The sequence below is a fragment of the Muntiacus reevesi genome, chromosome 8, assembly GCF_963930625.1.
Source record: "Muntiacus reevesi chromosome 8, mMunRee1.1, whole genome shotgun sequence".
NCBI classification, from domain to species: domain Eukaryota; kingdom Metazoa; phylum Chordata; class Mammalia; order Artiodactyla; family Cervidae; genus Muntiacus; species Muntiacus reevesi.
The window spans coordinates 16,979,461-16,996,710 of record NC_089256.1 but is presented as its reverse complement, the minus strand read 5'-3'; the positions used below and the strand labels follow the sequence as shown (position 1 = coordinate 16,996,710).

General features: G+C 39.6%; 1 protein-coding gene across 1 annotated transcript in view; it reads left to right on the top strand.

Moving 5' to 3' along the window:
- Positions 1 to 5,829, top strand: part of DNAJC13 (DnaJ heat shock protein family (Hsp40) member C13) — a 150,492-nt gene extending 144,663 nt beyond the window's left edge. Inside the window, exon 56 of the mRNA XM_065942343.1 lies at positions 4,962 to 5,829. Coding sequence (XP_065798415.1) covers positions 4,962 to 5,068 — 107 coding nt within the window. The 3' untranslated portion in view covers positions 5,069 to 5,829. The remainder of the gene's footprint in view (positions 1 to 4,961) is intronic.
- Positions 5,830 to 17,250: the final 11,421 nt, after the last annotated feature.

Here is a 17,250-nt window from a genome sequence, read left to right as displayed (position 1 = left end):
CAGTCCAACTCTCACATCCATACATGACCACTGGAAAAACCATAGCCTTGACTAGACAGACCTTTGTTGGCAAAGTAATGTCTCTGCTTTTTAATATGCTATCTAGGTTGGTTATAACTTTCCTTCCAAGGAGTAAGCATCTTTTAATTTCATGGCTGCAGTCACCATCTGCAGAGATTTTGGAGCCCAAAAAAATAAAGTCTACACTGTTTCCACTGTTTCCCCATCTATTTCCCATGAAGTGATGGGATCAGATGCCATGATCTTAGTTTTCTGAATGTTGAGCTTTAAGCCAGGTTTTTCACTCTCCTCTCTCACTTTCATCAAGAGGCTTTTTAGTTCCTTTTCACTTTTTGCCATAAGGGTGGTGTCATCTGCATATCTGGGGTTATTGATATTTCTTCCGGCAGTCTTGATTCCAGCTTGTGCTTCATCTAGCCCAACCTTTCTCATGATGTACTCTGCATATAAGTTAAATAAGCAGGGTGACAATATACAGCTTTGATGTACTCCTTTTCCTGTTTGGAACCAGTCTGTTGTTCCATGTCCAGTTCTAACTGTTACTTCCTGACCTGCATATAGATTTCTTAAGAGGCAGGTCAGGTGGTCTGGTATTCCCATCTCTTTCAGAATTCTCCACAGTTTATTGTGATCCACACAGTCAAAGGCTTTGGCATAGTCAGTAAAGCAGAAATATACGTTTTTCTGGAACTCTCTTGCTTTTTCTATGAACCAGTGAATGTTGGCAGTTTGATCTCTGGTTCCTCTGCCTTTTCTAAAACCAGCTTGAACATCTGGACGTTCACGGTTCACCTATTGCTGAAGCCTGGCTTGGAGAATTTTGAGCATTACTTTACTAGCGTGTGAGATGAGTGCAATTGTGCGGTAGTTTGAGCATTCTTTGGGATTGCCTTTCTTTGGGATTGGAATGAAAACTGACCTTTTCCATTGACCTTACTGGATGGAATAAAAGACTGCAGGTGGTCCTTGATGTACTTACAACTATGGGTCAAGTGGTCTGTGGTTAAAATACACAAGAAAGAGGGATTTATCTTTAGAGACCTAGAGTTTCTTTCGAAATCATTTGGGTCCTCAGCCCCACCCGGATTTCCTAATAATATAGAAAAAGTACAGGGATTAAAAAGATTTCTGTCTTGCCTTTCTTTTTACTGGGATCCTTGGGGTGGCTTCTGAATGAGTTGTGAGAAGCAGCTTTGATGAGCTGTCGAGAATGAAGGTTAGCAAAGGAGAAAGTCTTGGGTTTATGAATTTTTTCACATCTCTGGTCCTGCTGAAGGGGCAGAAATTCTAGTAAAGCCATCAAAGTGGAGGGTGGTATAAATCCCACTCTGGAAAGGGCCTGGGGTTACTGTGTCTATTGTGAAGGTCATGCTGAAGCCTGCAGTCACATCAGTCAAGATAGGACAATCTGGACTAGTTCTGAGCTGTGTTGGCCCCCCAAACTGTCAAGTTCCTAGTGCATCATCTAGCTGGTATGTTCTTTTGTTGTGAAAGTACTGTCAGTTGTACTGATGTGTATTTATTGCTCGGGTTACCAATTATTTTTTGTGTTTGAACTTTTCTGTTGATGTGTTGCATGTCATTGTTTGCTAAAAGGGGCAAGTACTTCTAATAATGATAAGATCTCATTATGTGAAAGTCCCTGGGGTGTATACAATGTTGTATTGAATTGGAATTTTAAATTTACTCCATCCTGCCTTCAGTCTTGAGAAGATTCAGATTGTATCAAGCCGCTCTCTAATCAGTTTGCAAATAAAATAAGGTACTGTGAGAACATAAGTCATCGCCAGCCCTTTTTTCTGATATGTGGACTTTCTTTAAGAGATAGAGATAAAGTTAATTACTATTTCAAAATAAGATTGGAATAACCAAAAATACATTTATGATTTTCTTCCTTGCTGCTGAGGAAATGTCACTCAATCACATGGTCAGAGTTTGGAATAAAAATTAAAATATTCTAGGCCAGATTACTCAGTGTTGATAAGTTGAGATGAGACCGACTCCCTAGCCTGGCATATTGTTATGTTTTATGATAAATGTTCATTAAAAGTGCCTCAGTGGAACTTTACCCGTGGTGTGGATAAGCTGTATCTGCTCACTGTCCAGGGCCCTGGGTTACTTAACCATCTCTTAGGTTCTAGAAGAGCTTGGTGCTGACAAGCATTTCAACAGTGAAAATCCTCAAATTTCCTCACCTAGAAAATCAGCAGAGAAAGAAAGAACAGGGAAAGGAAGAGAAACAGGCCAAGGCGAAGATGCTTTTAGGAGCTGGAATTGGAGATGAAGAACTTTGTACTGTACGCTTAATTATTCTACTTAATTAGAGGCAGGTAGGATAGTTAACTTGGCATCCAAAGGTCATCAAAGGGAGAGAGGGAGTGTTTCTTGGGCCTCTCATCAGACTAGTTCATTAGATCTTTGCACAGTTGCGTTTTTTATTACCTTTTGTTTTTGTCTTTATATGTGTCCAAGACTACACAGTGGGAACCATGTTAGGAAAGATTTCCTAAGGTCACTGTCAGTTTATAGTAGGACACTGCTGCTGAGGCAGGGCTTCCTTTTTATTTATTTTTTTTAATTTTCCCCACTGAAAATCCCATGTTCATTTTCACCAAAGCCCACGCTCCTTTCACTGCTCTACTGTGGTGGCCAATTCCGCTCTGTGCGATTCTTTGTTGATTTTCATCTTTTCTCTTCTCTCTTTGTTGATTTTCATCTTTTCTCTTCTCTCTTAAGTCCAGCAGCCTTACACTGTGTGCCATGTACCCCATTTCTGGCAGGCCCTCCTCTTTTGTCCCACATGTCTCTGGAGAACACATTGCCCCATCCTAGCAGACTGTAGCTTCCTGCCCCTCGAATCCAGACATGTCTGGAAGAGGCCAGAGATGTGAGAGAGAGAGCATCTCAGACTCCATTTAAAGAAATATCAGGAATTGACCTGTCTTTCCAAAGAGGCAAATGGTGGCACTAGAATTTGATCTCCCCTGGATAATCCTTCAGGGTCCATCGTTCACAGTTTATATTTTAACCCAGAGGTTCCAAAACTTTCTCAGTTCACAGTGTCTTCATAGCTTAGTGATTTTTTTTCTTTATCCCTAGACCAAAAGAAAGAGTAGTTAATTTTATTAAGTAGTTAAATTCAAACAACTTGAGAGTAGTCGTACAGTATCCAACAGATGTCACTGTGTCTCCAGATTCAAAATATTCAGTGGTGTCCCTGAATTTGCCCCAGGGTGCCTCAGCATGTAGTCTGAGAACTACATCCTTAGTCCGTTTTCTATATTCAGTACTCGTGATTTGGTCTCATAATCAGTTCGTTTGATGTGACCAAAATTGAGCCCACAATCAGAAGTGCTCAGGGACTATACCAATCTGGACTGTTCAGGGGGTTATTCTTAAGGGTTTATTCCCTAACAGTCTTGCTGCTGCCTAGGGTCCAGAGTGGAAGGTTGGCAGGAAGTAATATAATGGTGTGGCACTGTAGCTCTGAACTGCCTGTCAAGGGGGTGTGTCTCTGCCTGTCAAGGGAGTGTGTCTCCTGTCCTCCCTACTGTCTCTCCTGAGCAGTCTAGGTTAAGGCCTGGTGTCCTGATTAATTGATAGATATAAGCCCACCATGCCTTAAAAAACAGAAAATCCTTAGGTTTTCTAAGTTCAAAGTTCCAGGTGCCTGGGCATTCCAAGTGGCATGTGGCAGTTCATGCAGGCTGAGTTGTCTCTGGCTACGTGTAACCACATGTTACAGTGTCTGCTTTCTTCATATCCTCAATACAAATGCTCAAGAGGTTAAAAAAAAAATGAATCTATATTGTTCCCCTTTGGTCCTACTTCAGTCCCTATTACACCTTAGCCTTTCAACCTGCTCTGCTGTTTGCACTTCCTTACAACTTCCCTTGCTGCTTATATTTCTTTTTTCCCCTCAGGTGTCTCTCCTTCCCTTCTCACTGGCAGCAGCCCCCTTCACCTCAGGAGCGGACTTTAGATCCGCTCTGCCAGGCAGCTTGCTAACTTCTGTGTAGCTCTCTGAAGCAGGTAGAGAACCATTTTGCTAAATGCATGCCACTTCCTCTGCCTTTCTAGTCCTAACCCTTCAGTGTTCCCTAGCTGTTTGCTTTGTTTCCTATGACTTCAGCTAAAAATATTGCTCAATATGTAGTATTATGCTATAGTACAGTGTGTTTTACAAATATTTTGTATAGTTATGCAATGATTCTGAGGTGTAATTAAATGTCCCTGCATTGTTTTAAGTTAAACTAGAAGGCTAAAGCCATTATATGCTCATAGGACACATCTTGATAAATGCTGGGATAATGACATTTTTGTGTACTAGAGACTTAAGAGTCAAGACATTTAAAACAAACTAAAATACTGATACCTTTTCCACAGCATTCATGTTTTGACCTATGACTAGGTGTCCAGAGTTTGCCTTATCTTTCTCAGAGACCGTTGTTCATTTGGTGTTATTTGTTACAGTAGCATTTTTTTTTGCACCAAATGAAAATAGGTTTAACTTAAGTATAGATGGATGTGTTTTTGTTGTGAATTTCATCAAGTATGACTTTTGAATGGGCTAACTCGAGTACAGAGTTTCTTTCCCATTTTTTTTTTCTCATTTGACATTAGCTATATCCTTCAGTGCCCAGGATTTTTTTTTAATTGAACTTCCCAGATGTGAGAAGAGAAAATTTTTCCATGTTTCCTCACCAGTGTTACTGTCTAGCATAAATTTTGAAATGATTTTTAACTTTCTTATATAGTAACGACAAACCATGAAAGTGGTGTTGCGGGTGTTTGTTAAGATTGCGTTGTATGCTTAGATAATCCTAATAGATTGCATCAGGTCCTTGTGATGGTGTGCTTGACCTGGTTCTCCCATTTTCATAAAGGTCTGTGTTCTCACATGACTGCTCTTTAGAAGGTTTCCATTTTTTCTCTTGCAGGACCTGGAGTTGCTGGCTACCTTACTGCAGGGACATCCTCATCAGTCATGTCCAACTTGCCGCCTCCTGTAGACCATGAGGCAGGTGACCTTGGCTATCAGACGTGAAACTTTCATGAGAGACAATAAACGCTGAAAGGCCAGTGCCCTGTCCACATTCCTCCAGCTGATCCATTGAAGAAAACTCTTAACTGCCTTTCTCCTGGTTTCATGACAGTGTTATTCCTTTTTCTATAAATATATTTTTATTTAGGAAAAAAGTCAGTGATTCTAATTGTATCACGTTACAAGAAAGCACTCTGTGGATCAACCTAAGTGGGTACACAAGAATTTTTTTCTTGATGTATGTAAGCACATTTTGTTCCTTTATATATCTGTTTACAAGACTGTGAATCAAAAAGACAAAGCTTTCTTCCTAGTTTTTATAATGTTTTTTCGAATTAGTGTGACTGTGGGATTGAACTGCAGTCTACAGAGATTGGGAAATCAAAGTCACTCAGCCCCCAGAAGGGCATTTCCCTCTCCTGCCTCAAGTCTGCCTGGCTGTTCTCCCATTGTTGAACACTTTTGGGTTTTGTCCTTGTACCTGTTCACTGGTATCCTCTCCTCAATCATTTAACCTCCTGAGAGCTCACAGTACATGTTGATATATATAACTGGCTTTACCAAATTGAATGAAAAAGGAGCTTGTGCAAAAAAATTTAAAAACAGATGTCAAGATGTTATGTAAGAGATTAGTGTAATTGTGAAATGTTCTATACATTATCAAATATATAAAGCTTTCTATATTGAATGTACATTATACAGATCATTCATATGTGTACATAAAATTTTAAAAATAAAGGGAATTGACTGCTTTGTTAATGATATCCATTCTAGTTTAATTTTTTGCTTTAAAGACCTTATATTTTTATTTCTAAGATAGATTTAGTAGTGGTAGTAAACACAGAATTTGCCTCACATTTCCACTATCTCATACAGACAGCTACATTGACATAACTGATCATTCCTAAATCCCTTCATTAATATTTCAGCACATCTGTATTTCCAGACACAGCATCTCATTTATTTTTCATACAGTATTCAAGGAGGAGTCAAGCTGTTAATAAATAGTTTAATGTGTGTTATGCATTAATTAAGCCTTTGACTGTGTGGATCCCAATAAACCATGGAGAATTCTGAAAGAGCTGGGAATACCAGACCACCTGACCTGACTCTTGAGAAACCTGTATGCAGGTCAGGAAGCAACAGTTAGAACTGGACATGGAACAACAGACTGGTTCCAAATAGGGAAAGGAGTACGTCAAGGCTGTATCTTGTCACCCTACTTATTTAACTTACATGCAGAGTACATCATGAGAAACGCTGGGCTGGAGGAAGCACAAGCAGGAATCAAGATTGCCGGGAGAAATATCAATAACCTCAGATATGCAGATGACACCACCACCCTTATGGCAGAAAGTGAAGAGGAACTAAAAAGCCTCTTGATGAAAGTGAAAGAGGAGAGTGAAAAAGCTGGCTTAAAGCTCAACATTCAGAAAACTAAGATCATGGTGTCTGGTCCCATTACTTCATGGGAGTTAGGAGAGCATAACTCAATACAGCAATATATTTCCTTTAAATACTAAAGGAACATGGATATTGTGTATAATTATAATATTTAAAGGTCAATTTAAATAAATATGTAGTTGTTAATGTTTGAATATCAATAACAGCTCATCTTTGTTAAACATTATGCCAAACATTGTAGATGTTGTACATGCATAACTTCATTTAATCCTCAGAGCAAATCTCATTTGACATTAGCTGTATTGCTAATTCCCATCTTCCAGGTGAAGAACAAGAAGCTCAGAGAGGCGACACTGCTCAGAGGCAAACTTACTGAAAGTCACATTATTAGTAAGTAACAGAGGAGGAAATCAAAACTTACTTTTACTTGACACTATTCTGAGCCACTCTCTGGAGGTAACCATAATATCAACTAGGTATATGTGACTAGGAAGAGTAAGTTGCTTGTTTTTCATTTTTAAACTTTTTCTTTTTTTTTTTGGCCATATTGTGAGGTATGTGGGATATTAGTTCCCCATCCAGGGATCAAACCTGGGCCCCTTATATTGGGAGTGTGAAAACCACCAGGGAAAGTCCCTGTTTTTAAACATTTTTATTGTAAACTTACGTAGGTACAGAAAATCTTACTGAACAAATTAGTTTAATGAATTATTATAAGGCAAATCACCTTTGACCTTCCAGCCAGGTGAAGAACTTTGCCAGCCTTTCCAGTAGCCCCATCATGTTCCCCCATCAGATCATCTCCCCTCCCTCCAAAAGTGACCACTTGTCTGACACTTCCTTGTGTTTATTAGTTCATCACCTGATGTGTACATCCCTGGACACCAGAGTGGTCTTGCTATTTTTCTTTTTTAAATTTCTTTGAGTCTGTTAATCTGGCTACCCTTCCATCCCTTTTCCCCATTGCTTGTCTGTTGAAGTCCCCAGGACCATCTTGCTTGTTGATTTTCCCACAGTTGGAAATTGCTGATCAGACACTTCTGATGCAGTTCAGCCTTGTGCTCTATTCTTTTTGGGGGTGGAGGTTTTATCTGACTTTTATGCATGGGGAGATTTGCCCTGAGAGGAAAAAGTAAGACAGCATGAGCCAGGTAACAGGAAAATAAGTATGGGACATCTGGAGGAGTAGGGTATTATGGTGTGGGTGGCTTATAGGGATCCAAAGAGAGAACCTAACCTGAGATCCAGGGAGGAGCCACTTCGGCCGTGTCCTGAGTGCCAAACTGAGGCCATAGAGTCACAGCAGGCCTCAGTGTGATTCACAAATGAGAGCTATGGTTTTATTTTATTTTATTTTTTCATTTATCTTTTATTAGTTGGAAGCTAATTACTTTACAATATTGTAGTGGTTTTTGTCATACATTGACATGAATCAGCCATGGATTTACATGTATTCCCCATCCCGATCCCCCCTCCCACCTCCCTCTCTACCCGATCCCTCTGGGTCTTCCCAGTGCACCAGGCCCGAGCACTTGTCTCATGCATCCCACCTGGGCTGGTGATCTGTTTCACCCTAGATAATATACATGTTTCAATGCTATTCTCTCGAAACATCCTACCCTCGCCTTCTCCCACAGAGTCCAAAAGTCTGTTCTGTACATCTGTGTCTCTTTTTCTGTTTTGCATATAGGGTTATCGTTACCATCTTTCTAAATTCCATATATATGTGTTCTGGCTTACTTCACTCTGTATAATCTAATCATCCATCTCATTAGAACTGATTCAAATGAATTCTTTTTAACGGCTGAGTAATATTCCATGATGTATATGTACCACAGCTTCCTTATCCATTCGTCTGCTGATGGGCATCTAGGTTGCTTCCATGTCCTGGCTATTATAAACAGTGCTGTGATGAACATTGGGGTGCACGTGTCTCTTTCAGATCTGGTTTCCTCGGTGTGTATGCCCAGAAGTGGGATTGCTGGGTCATATGGCAGTTCTATTTCCAGTTTTTTAAGAAATTACACTGTTCTCCATAGCGGCTGTACTAGTTTGCATTCCCACCAACAGTGTAAGAGGGTTCCCTTTTCTCCACACCCTCTCCAGCATTTATTGCTTGTAGACTTTAGGATAGCAGCCATCCTGACTGGCGTGTAATGGTACCTCATTGTGGTTTTGATTTGCATTTCTCTGATAATGAGAGAGCTGTGGTTTTAAATACAATGGGCTGTGATCAATTTGGTGTGTTTGTTGAGGGGGAGAGTGGTGAGAGGTGGCAAAAATGAAGGACACTAATAATACACAGCCCATCTCAGGAGCAATGCAGGGGATGAACACTGAAATGGGCAGAAGACCACTCCTGGATGTCATCTGTAAGCCCAAGTGAGGATTGTCACTAAATAGTCAGCTCAAGAATCCTTTTCAGCCGGGAAATTCTACAGTCCCTTCACTGATGCATAAGTTGTCCACTATGTGATGAAATGTGTCTAAATGCCTAAACTTTATTAGAATTTGGGGAAGAGCAATTTGCAGAAAATATTACAGATAACCTGAGTCTTTCTGGCATCCCATTGATGAGGAATTTAATTGCCTGCTTGAGCGTTTAGGATGCATGGGTGTTAAGTTGTTTCAGTCATGTCTGACTTTTGTGACCCCATGGACTGCAGCCCACCAGTCTCCCCTGTCCGTTGGATTTCCCAGGCAAGAGTACTAGAGTGGGTTGCCATGCCCTCCTCCAGGTTATCTTCCTGACCCAGGGATTGAACCCGTGTCTGTTACATCTGCTGCACTGGCAGGCAGACTCTTAACCACTAGCAAGCGACACCTCGGAAGCCCCCTCCTATATGGTATAAACTTTCCTTTTAGTAGCCAGGGGGCTGTGAGCATGAATGCAAAGACTCCCTTGGGCTTATTCCCTTATCTATAAAATATTGCTGATCATCCTTAACCCATCCTTCCCAGGACTGTTGTGAGGATTAAATACTGCTGTGAGAAAAGGTTGGTAAATGTGAGGCCTGACCCAAGTGATAATGTTGAGCTGCTGTTTCAGTAGCAGTTTTTCCTCATTGTCTTCATTATTGGGATCAGGAAGAGGGTAAAACAAATCTCAAGGACCTTTAGATCAACCTAAAGGGATTTGTAATTTTTTTTAAGTAGTTATATTGCTATGTAATTGCCAATTGAAAAGTCATTATCTTGGCTGAAGAATCAGAGATGCCATAATCTTTGTTCAGCAAGACCATCTGTTTCCTACACACTGAAACATCTTTTCCCTTGACCTGCTGTCTGTTTACCAGTAGATAAGGTCCAAGAGGCAAGAATGACTTAAATTCACTTCCAAATTGAGAAGCATGCCTGACAACCAAGTTGAAGGAAGAGTTCTGTCCTAAAACTAAAACACAGACTGTTTACACAGTCAAATGAGTCTCATTGTAAATGAAATGTAGAATTCAGTTTGGAGCCCGTGGATTAGAACAAGCTGGAGAATCCTGAATTCCTTGGGAAACTGACAATCTAGCAGGCAGGGCTGCCTGGACAACAGCAACCAGCCTCTCGTTTGCATTTCTATTTGAAAAGATCAGAAAAACCTTGGCCTGCAAAGGTCCAGTGGGTGGGTACAGAGGGATGGCAGTCATGCTGATCAGAGAGCAGCCTCTGCTCGGCTTCACTGGGCCCACCTGAGGGCAGAGCAGTCACAGGGTGCTGAATCAAATCCAGACTTCAGTGTGAAGTTGAACTTCAAAATCTGGGCAACCCATTCAAAGTTTTTAAAACCAAATGGGACATACAAAGAGTACCGGCAGATTAGATTTGACACAAAGAGTTTCAGTTCCCTTAAAATGAGATAAAAAATAGTGGTTACAAGGAGTTGGCTGAGTGTGCTTTCCGTCTAATGACTTAATTGTTAAATCCTTTGTGTTTTTAAGTGACTGAACTCCTGTTGGAGTGTGGGGTAGTCTTACCATCAGGTATACTCATGCTGCTTTTATGAAGAGAGGGAAGAAGTCTTCCTAGAAGCCATTGTTATGAACTGAATGTTTGTTCCTCACCCGTACAAACTCATGTTGAATCCCAACCCCAATGTATTTGGAAGTAGTCTTCAGCAAGTGATTAGGGTTAGATGTGGTCATGAGGGTGTAGCCCCTATGATTGGATTAGTGCCTCCCTATAAGAAGAAACACCAGAGAGCTTACTCTCTCTCCCTGTGTGCAAACAAAATAGTCACGTGCATACAGCGAGATGGTGGCTGCTTATAAGCCAAGAAAAAGCCTCAGATGAAACCTACCTTGCTGGAACCTTGATCTCAGACTTCCCAGCCTCCAGAACTGTGAGAAATAAATGTCTGTTGTTTTAGCCACCCAGCATGGTATTTTGTTCTGGCAGTCTGAGCTGACTGATGCACTGGTGCTGGCTGGAGGAGCAGTAGCAGAAAGAAGAGGAAAGTTTGCTCATAGATGAGCAGGACAAGAGCTTATCAGAATAAGAGCCACCTGAGCATTGATTGCACTTGGTATAGATTCAGGTTAAGTACCTTTGTAAAGAACTGACATCCTGTCATGAAGCTGGGAAGGCAAACTGCTAAGGCTGGTCTGCAGCACACACTGGAATTTGGAATGGACATTGGGTTATAAGGAGGTAAGTGGTGGCTCCTGGGACCAAGTGTGTGTTTCCTGTTTTGTTGGTTTTTTAAGGTATGTGTTAAAATTTGAGTATCCAGGTTATATCAGAATCACTACTGCATGCCCTAGGACCTAGGTGTTGAATTCTGTGTCACTGTGGTTTTATGTCACCCAGTCTGTTTAATTGAGAGCAAGAGAGAGGCAGCAAGTTATCTTGGAATCAGCATAGGCCCTGGATTTGGGGCCATCCAGGCTGTGATTCTAGCCCTCAACTAGTGACTGCTCATCTTTAAATGGAGATCAGTAACGCCTCTTTCTGTTCTGTAGATCAGAGATAATAGATGTAAACACCTAACACCTCCTTGATGGTGCCAGCCTCCTCGACAGTCAGATGGTGTGAGAAGAGAAAACACTGACTTACCAGGCAGAATCTGATGTCAGTCATTGTTTTTCTCTAAAATGCCTAGGTTGGTCTGGCCAGCTAGTATTTCATTTAATATTTCATTTAATAAGTTAAGTTCATTTAATTCAGTTAATAAGTATCTCATAAAAGATAATATAGAGCTTCCCAGACAGCGCTAGTAGTAAAGAATCCACGTGCCAGTTCAGGAGACACAAGAGACATGGGTTCGATCCCTGGGTTGGGAAGATCCTCTGGCTGAAGAAATGGCAACCCACTCCAGTATTCTCGACTGTAAAATCCCATGGACAGAGGAGCTTGGTGGGCTACAGTCCATGGAGTCGCCAAGAGTCAGATGCAACTGAGCACCCAAAAGATAATATAAGCCGTCTATATAAAGATGTATGAAGGTACATATTTTGAAATATACCAGAGAAGTCAGTCCCTCCCTACCCCCAGTGCTAAATCACTTCTAAGAATTCTGGTCCTGTTTCTAACAAATAACTGGGCTTTATTTCATGAATCAGACTCTCTCCTCCACTAGGAACATCCAGGTCTCTCCTCCTCACCAGCGCTTTCCTCTTGCTAATGTTTACTGTTGTCTAATATGTCATCTAGCATTTAGAGGAAAGAACTTCATGTCTAGACTCTAATTTTCAAATTTAGGGAGTAAACAGTGGGACCATGTTACTGTGGGCTCCAGGGCTCCACACATTCAGGAAGTAGGATGACCAGTTTAAAAGGTTTGTTTTTCCATCTGGCTTACAAAAGATGTCTACATTTCCACCATTTTTACAAAGCCCCAACTTAGGGAAATGACATAAGAGCAGATAGAGGCCCAAAACTGTTAATAGAAAGTTTCAGTTACATATACAAAGAAGAATTCATGTTTATGCCTCTATTTTTTAACATTGCAAAAGTGTATGGCTTTTATAACATGATTATCTGGTTACTGTGTGTAACTTTTTGACACTTTTCAGTTACTTTTCAGTGATTATATACATAAATCCTATGCCTGTGAGGAATATTCACCTCATTCCCTGGCACCATCAAATGTGGCAGTGTCTGTGAGCAGAAAAGGAACTCCATGTTCTCAACCTCTATTTCAGGGAAAAGTTTATAAAGCTTGAGTCAGTGAAGAAATGAGTCATTTGTCTTAAAATAAAGGTCATATGGAAGTAATTCTACAAATATTTGGTTGTGCATAAATTTAGAAATTTAAACTCAGGCCCTCCCTCACACTAATATTTTACAGGACTCCAAACAGCCCCTAGTATATACTTACCTAGTGTCCCAGCATTCCAAGACAGGAAATAGATAATATTCTCTGACTTTAAATGCAAGAGATGGACAGACTATCTCATTAGCCCTAAAATAAGCAAGGTGAGTTCAGGGTATTTATGGATCTCTTGAGTTTAGAGCAGAAAACTATCATTTGCTACAGAGCTGGATGATACCACACTCTTCATGTGACAGAGTGTCCTAGAGTAACTTGGTGTGGTGGAAAACCTTTGAAGTCAGACCTCATTACATTGAATATTGACACATGTACACCTCCAGGCAGGAGAGTAGAAGCATGGAAGAGGCCAAAACTGGAAAGAAAAAAGGCAATTTGGACAAAGTGTACAAAGAAGGAAGAAGAAAACATTGGAGAAGAAAGCGATTATTGGTTAATAACCGCAGAGATAAACATTGCATCCACAGAACAACAGGATGCCACTTCAAAAAAAAAATACTTTTTCAGAGAATTAAAAAAAAAAATTAAAATAGCAGAAATGAAAAACAATGGAAGACACTGAGAGATAAAGTTGCGGAAATTTCCTTAAGAAGCAAAGCAAAAAGATGAAGATGGAAAAACAGGAGATGAACTTTAAACAAGAAGCCCAGTCTAGGAGGCTCATTATCCAAAAATTCTAGATCCTGAAAGAGATACTACTTTTTTAAGGGAGATATTATGGACTGAATTTGTGCACCCCAACCCGATTCATATGTTGAAATTCTAAGCTTCAAATTGATTGAATTAGAATGGAGTTCTCATGAATGAGATTAGCACCCCATTAAAGGGACCCTAGAGACCTCTTCTGAGACTTTTCTGCCACACAGAACATAGCAAGAAAGCAGCGTTTGAAAACCAGAAAGAGCCCTCAACAGATGCTCAATTTGCTCATGCCTTGATTTTGGACTTCCACCTTCCACAACTGTGAGAAATAAAGTATGTTTAAGTCACCCAGTATATGTTGTTTTGTTATAGCAACATGAGCCAAGATGAGCAGAAAACATAATCAGAAAGTCAAATTTCCCAGTGCCCAGCCCAATGGATGAAAATAAACCCTGACATGTTCGTGTCATTGTGAAATCTTACAACATGGAAACAGGAAGTTTCTATAAGCTTTCAGGGTGTGGCAGGAGAAGGGGAGAACATGTCTCAGAAAGGAACAAGAATCAGGATAACACTGGATTTCTCAGTAATTCTCACTGAATGTTAGAAGACAAGGAGGTGATGCCTTCAAAAGCTAGGGGAAAATGATGTCCCGGCTGAGGATTCTAGATCCAGCCACACTACCAGTTAAATGTGTGTGTGTGTGTGGGGGGGGGGGGGGGGGAGTGTAAATTAAGACATTTCCAAATAAACAAGGTCTCAGAATTACTTCCCATGAATGTTTTGTAAGAAGCTCCTGAAGGATGTTTTCCACCAAAGTAGGGTAACCAAGAAAGGAAGCAGGAATTCTCCAAATTGGTGGTGAAAAGAGATCCCAAAGTAAGGCAACAGTTTGTAGCTGACTTGAGCATGACCAGACTGGACCAAGCCAAAGCAGGTCAGAGGCTTGGGGAACAAATTCTTCAGGAAGATGAAACTGATAGACAACCTGTGTGTTTGAACATAGAAAGAGGAAGGAGGTTGATGTATATGAGGAATTTAGGAGAGTCGGACAGAAAAATAACCATTGTACATATGACCCATAAGATTCTGAGTGGTACTTAATGCCAATATGATTATATTGGGAGAATGGAAAAACAGGAAGGATATATGTGAGGGAATGTAAGTTTGGTGGGGGAGAAGATGAACGACCACTCACTTATAGCTAAAACTAGAAAAAAAAATCAAGGAGTAGCAATATAAGTGGATTCTCAGGTGGCTCAGTGGTAAAGAATCCACTTGCCAATGCAGGAGACACAGGTTTGATCCCTGGGTTGGGAAGATGCCCTGGAGGAGGAAATGACCTACTCCGGTATTCTTGCATGGAAAATCCCATGAACAAGAGGTTGGTGGGCTACAGTCCATAGGCTTGCAAAGAACTGGACATGACTGAGCAACAGAGCATGCATTTGAATAGTAGTATTTTCCAGGGCAAATTCCCCAAGTGTGGTCATTGTATTAGGGATGACATGATGTCTGCAACTAATTGTCAGATATCAGAGAGAGAGACAGAGACAGAGAGAGAGACGGAGACGTGAATCTAGATGAGAATATTCGGGTGTTAATTTTATTCTCCCTGAAATTTTTCTGAAGGTTTGAAATCTTTTCAAAGCAAAACCTAGGAGATGAGTAGCAGCATGCTTGCATACTTAGAAGTAGGTAGTCACACTTACCAATTAGCTTATAAGTTTCACATGCTTGCCTGTGGGAATGGGAAGTTGGCAAGTTGAAAACGTGGGAGGATGAACCACTGGTGTTTTTTATAACTAGCTTTGAACCATTGAATTCAGACATGTACATTTTTTATTAAAAAAGAGCTAAATTTAGAAAGTCAATACATACTAAGGAGAAACTAAAAACCAGTAAAACAAAAACTTTTAAAAAGAAACTTTTTTTATGGAAAGCATAGAAAGATATCTCATGCTTTTAGATTGGAAGAATTAATATTGTTAAAATTGTTACCCAAAGCAATCTACAGATTTAATGTGATCCCTATCAAATTACCTAGGAGGTTTCTCAAAGAACTACAGCAAATAATCCCCAAATTTATATGGAACCACAAATGACCCAGAATTGACAAAACAATCCTGAAGAAAAAGAGCAAAACTGAAGGTAATATTCCCAGACTTCAGATAATATTACAAAGCTGCAGTAATCAAAACAATGCGGTGTTGGCCCCAAAATAGACATATGGATCAATGGAACAGACTAGAGAGTCCAGTCAATTAATATTTGACACAGGAGGCAAGAATATACAATGGAGAAAAATGACAACCTCTTTGGCAAGTGGTATTGAGAAAGTTGGACAATGTCATGTAAATTAGTGAAGTTTGAATGAAGTTTCACATCATACCGAAAAATGAATTCAAAATATCTTAAAGATTTAAATATAAGACATGACACTGTATAACTCCTAGAAAAGGACACAGGCAAAACATTCTCTAACATCACTAGGCCAGTCTCCTAAGACAATAGAAATAAAAGCAAAAATAAACAAATGAAACAAAGTTACAAGCTGTTGCACGGGAAAGGAAACCATAAGCAAAACAAAAAGACAACTTACAGACTGGGAGAAAATATTTGCAAATGATGCAACCAACAAGGAATTAATCTGCAAAATATATAAACAGTCATACAACTCAATATCAAAGAAACAACAGCATCAAAAAATTGGCAGAAAGCCTAAATAGATACTTCTCCAAAGAAGGCATCCTGATGACAAATAGACACTTGAAAAGATGCTCCACATTTCTAATTACTAGAGAAATGCAAATCAAAACCACAGTGAGGTACCACGTCACACTGTTAATCAAAAAGTCTATAAACAATAAATGCTGGAGAATGTGTAGAGAAAAGAGAACCCTCCTACACTGTTGGTGGGAATATAAATTGGTGTAGCTACTATGGAGAACAGTATGAAGATTCTTTAAAAAAAAAAAATGGAACTACTATATGATCCAGTAATCCCACTCCTGGGCATATATCCAGAGAAAACTAGTTTGGAAAGATACATGCACACCAATGTTCATAGCAGCACTGTTTAAAATAGTCAAGACATAAATATCCTAAATATTCATCAACAGAGAAATGAATAAAGAAGATGTGGTATGTGTATACAGTGGAATATTACGCAGCCATTAAAAATGAAACAATGCCATTTGGAGCAACATAGATGGATACAGAGATTGTCATACTGAGTGAAATAAGTCAGACAGAAAAAGACAAATATATCACTTACATGTGGAATCTTTAAAAAGGGTACAAACATCCATCAACAGATGAATAAATAAAGAAGAAGTGGTACATGTATAAAATGGAATACTACTCAGCCACATAAAAGAATGAAATGATAACATTTGCAACAACATGGTTGGACTTAGAGGTGATCACACTAAGTGAAGTAAGTCAGAGAAAGACAAATATCATTTGATATCACTTATACAGGGAATCTAAAATATGATGTAAATAAACTTATTTACAAAACAGAAACAGACTCACAGACACAAGAAACAAACATATGCTTACTGAAGGGGAAAGGGCCTGGGAGGAATGGATTAGGAATTTTGGATTCACATACACATCCTGCTATCTATAAAACAGACAATCTACAAGGACCTACTGTGTAACACAGGGAACTATATTCAGTGTCTTATAATGAACTATATTGGAAAAGAATATGAAAAAATATATATATATATATATGTATAACTGAATAAATCTGTATAGCAGAAACTAATGCAACATTATAAATCAACTATACTTCATTTTTTTTTTTTAAAAGGTAAAACAGCTTTTGTGCATACAAACTACATGGGAAATACAATAGACAAACTATTATCCACAA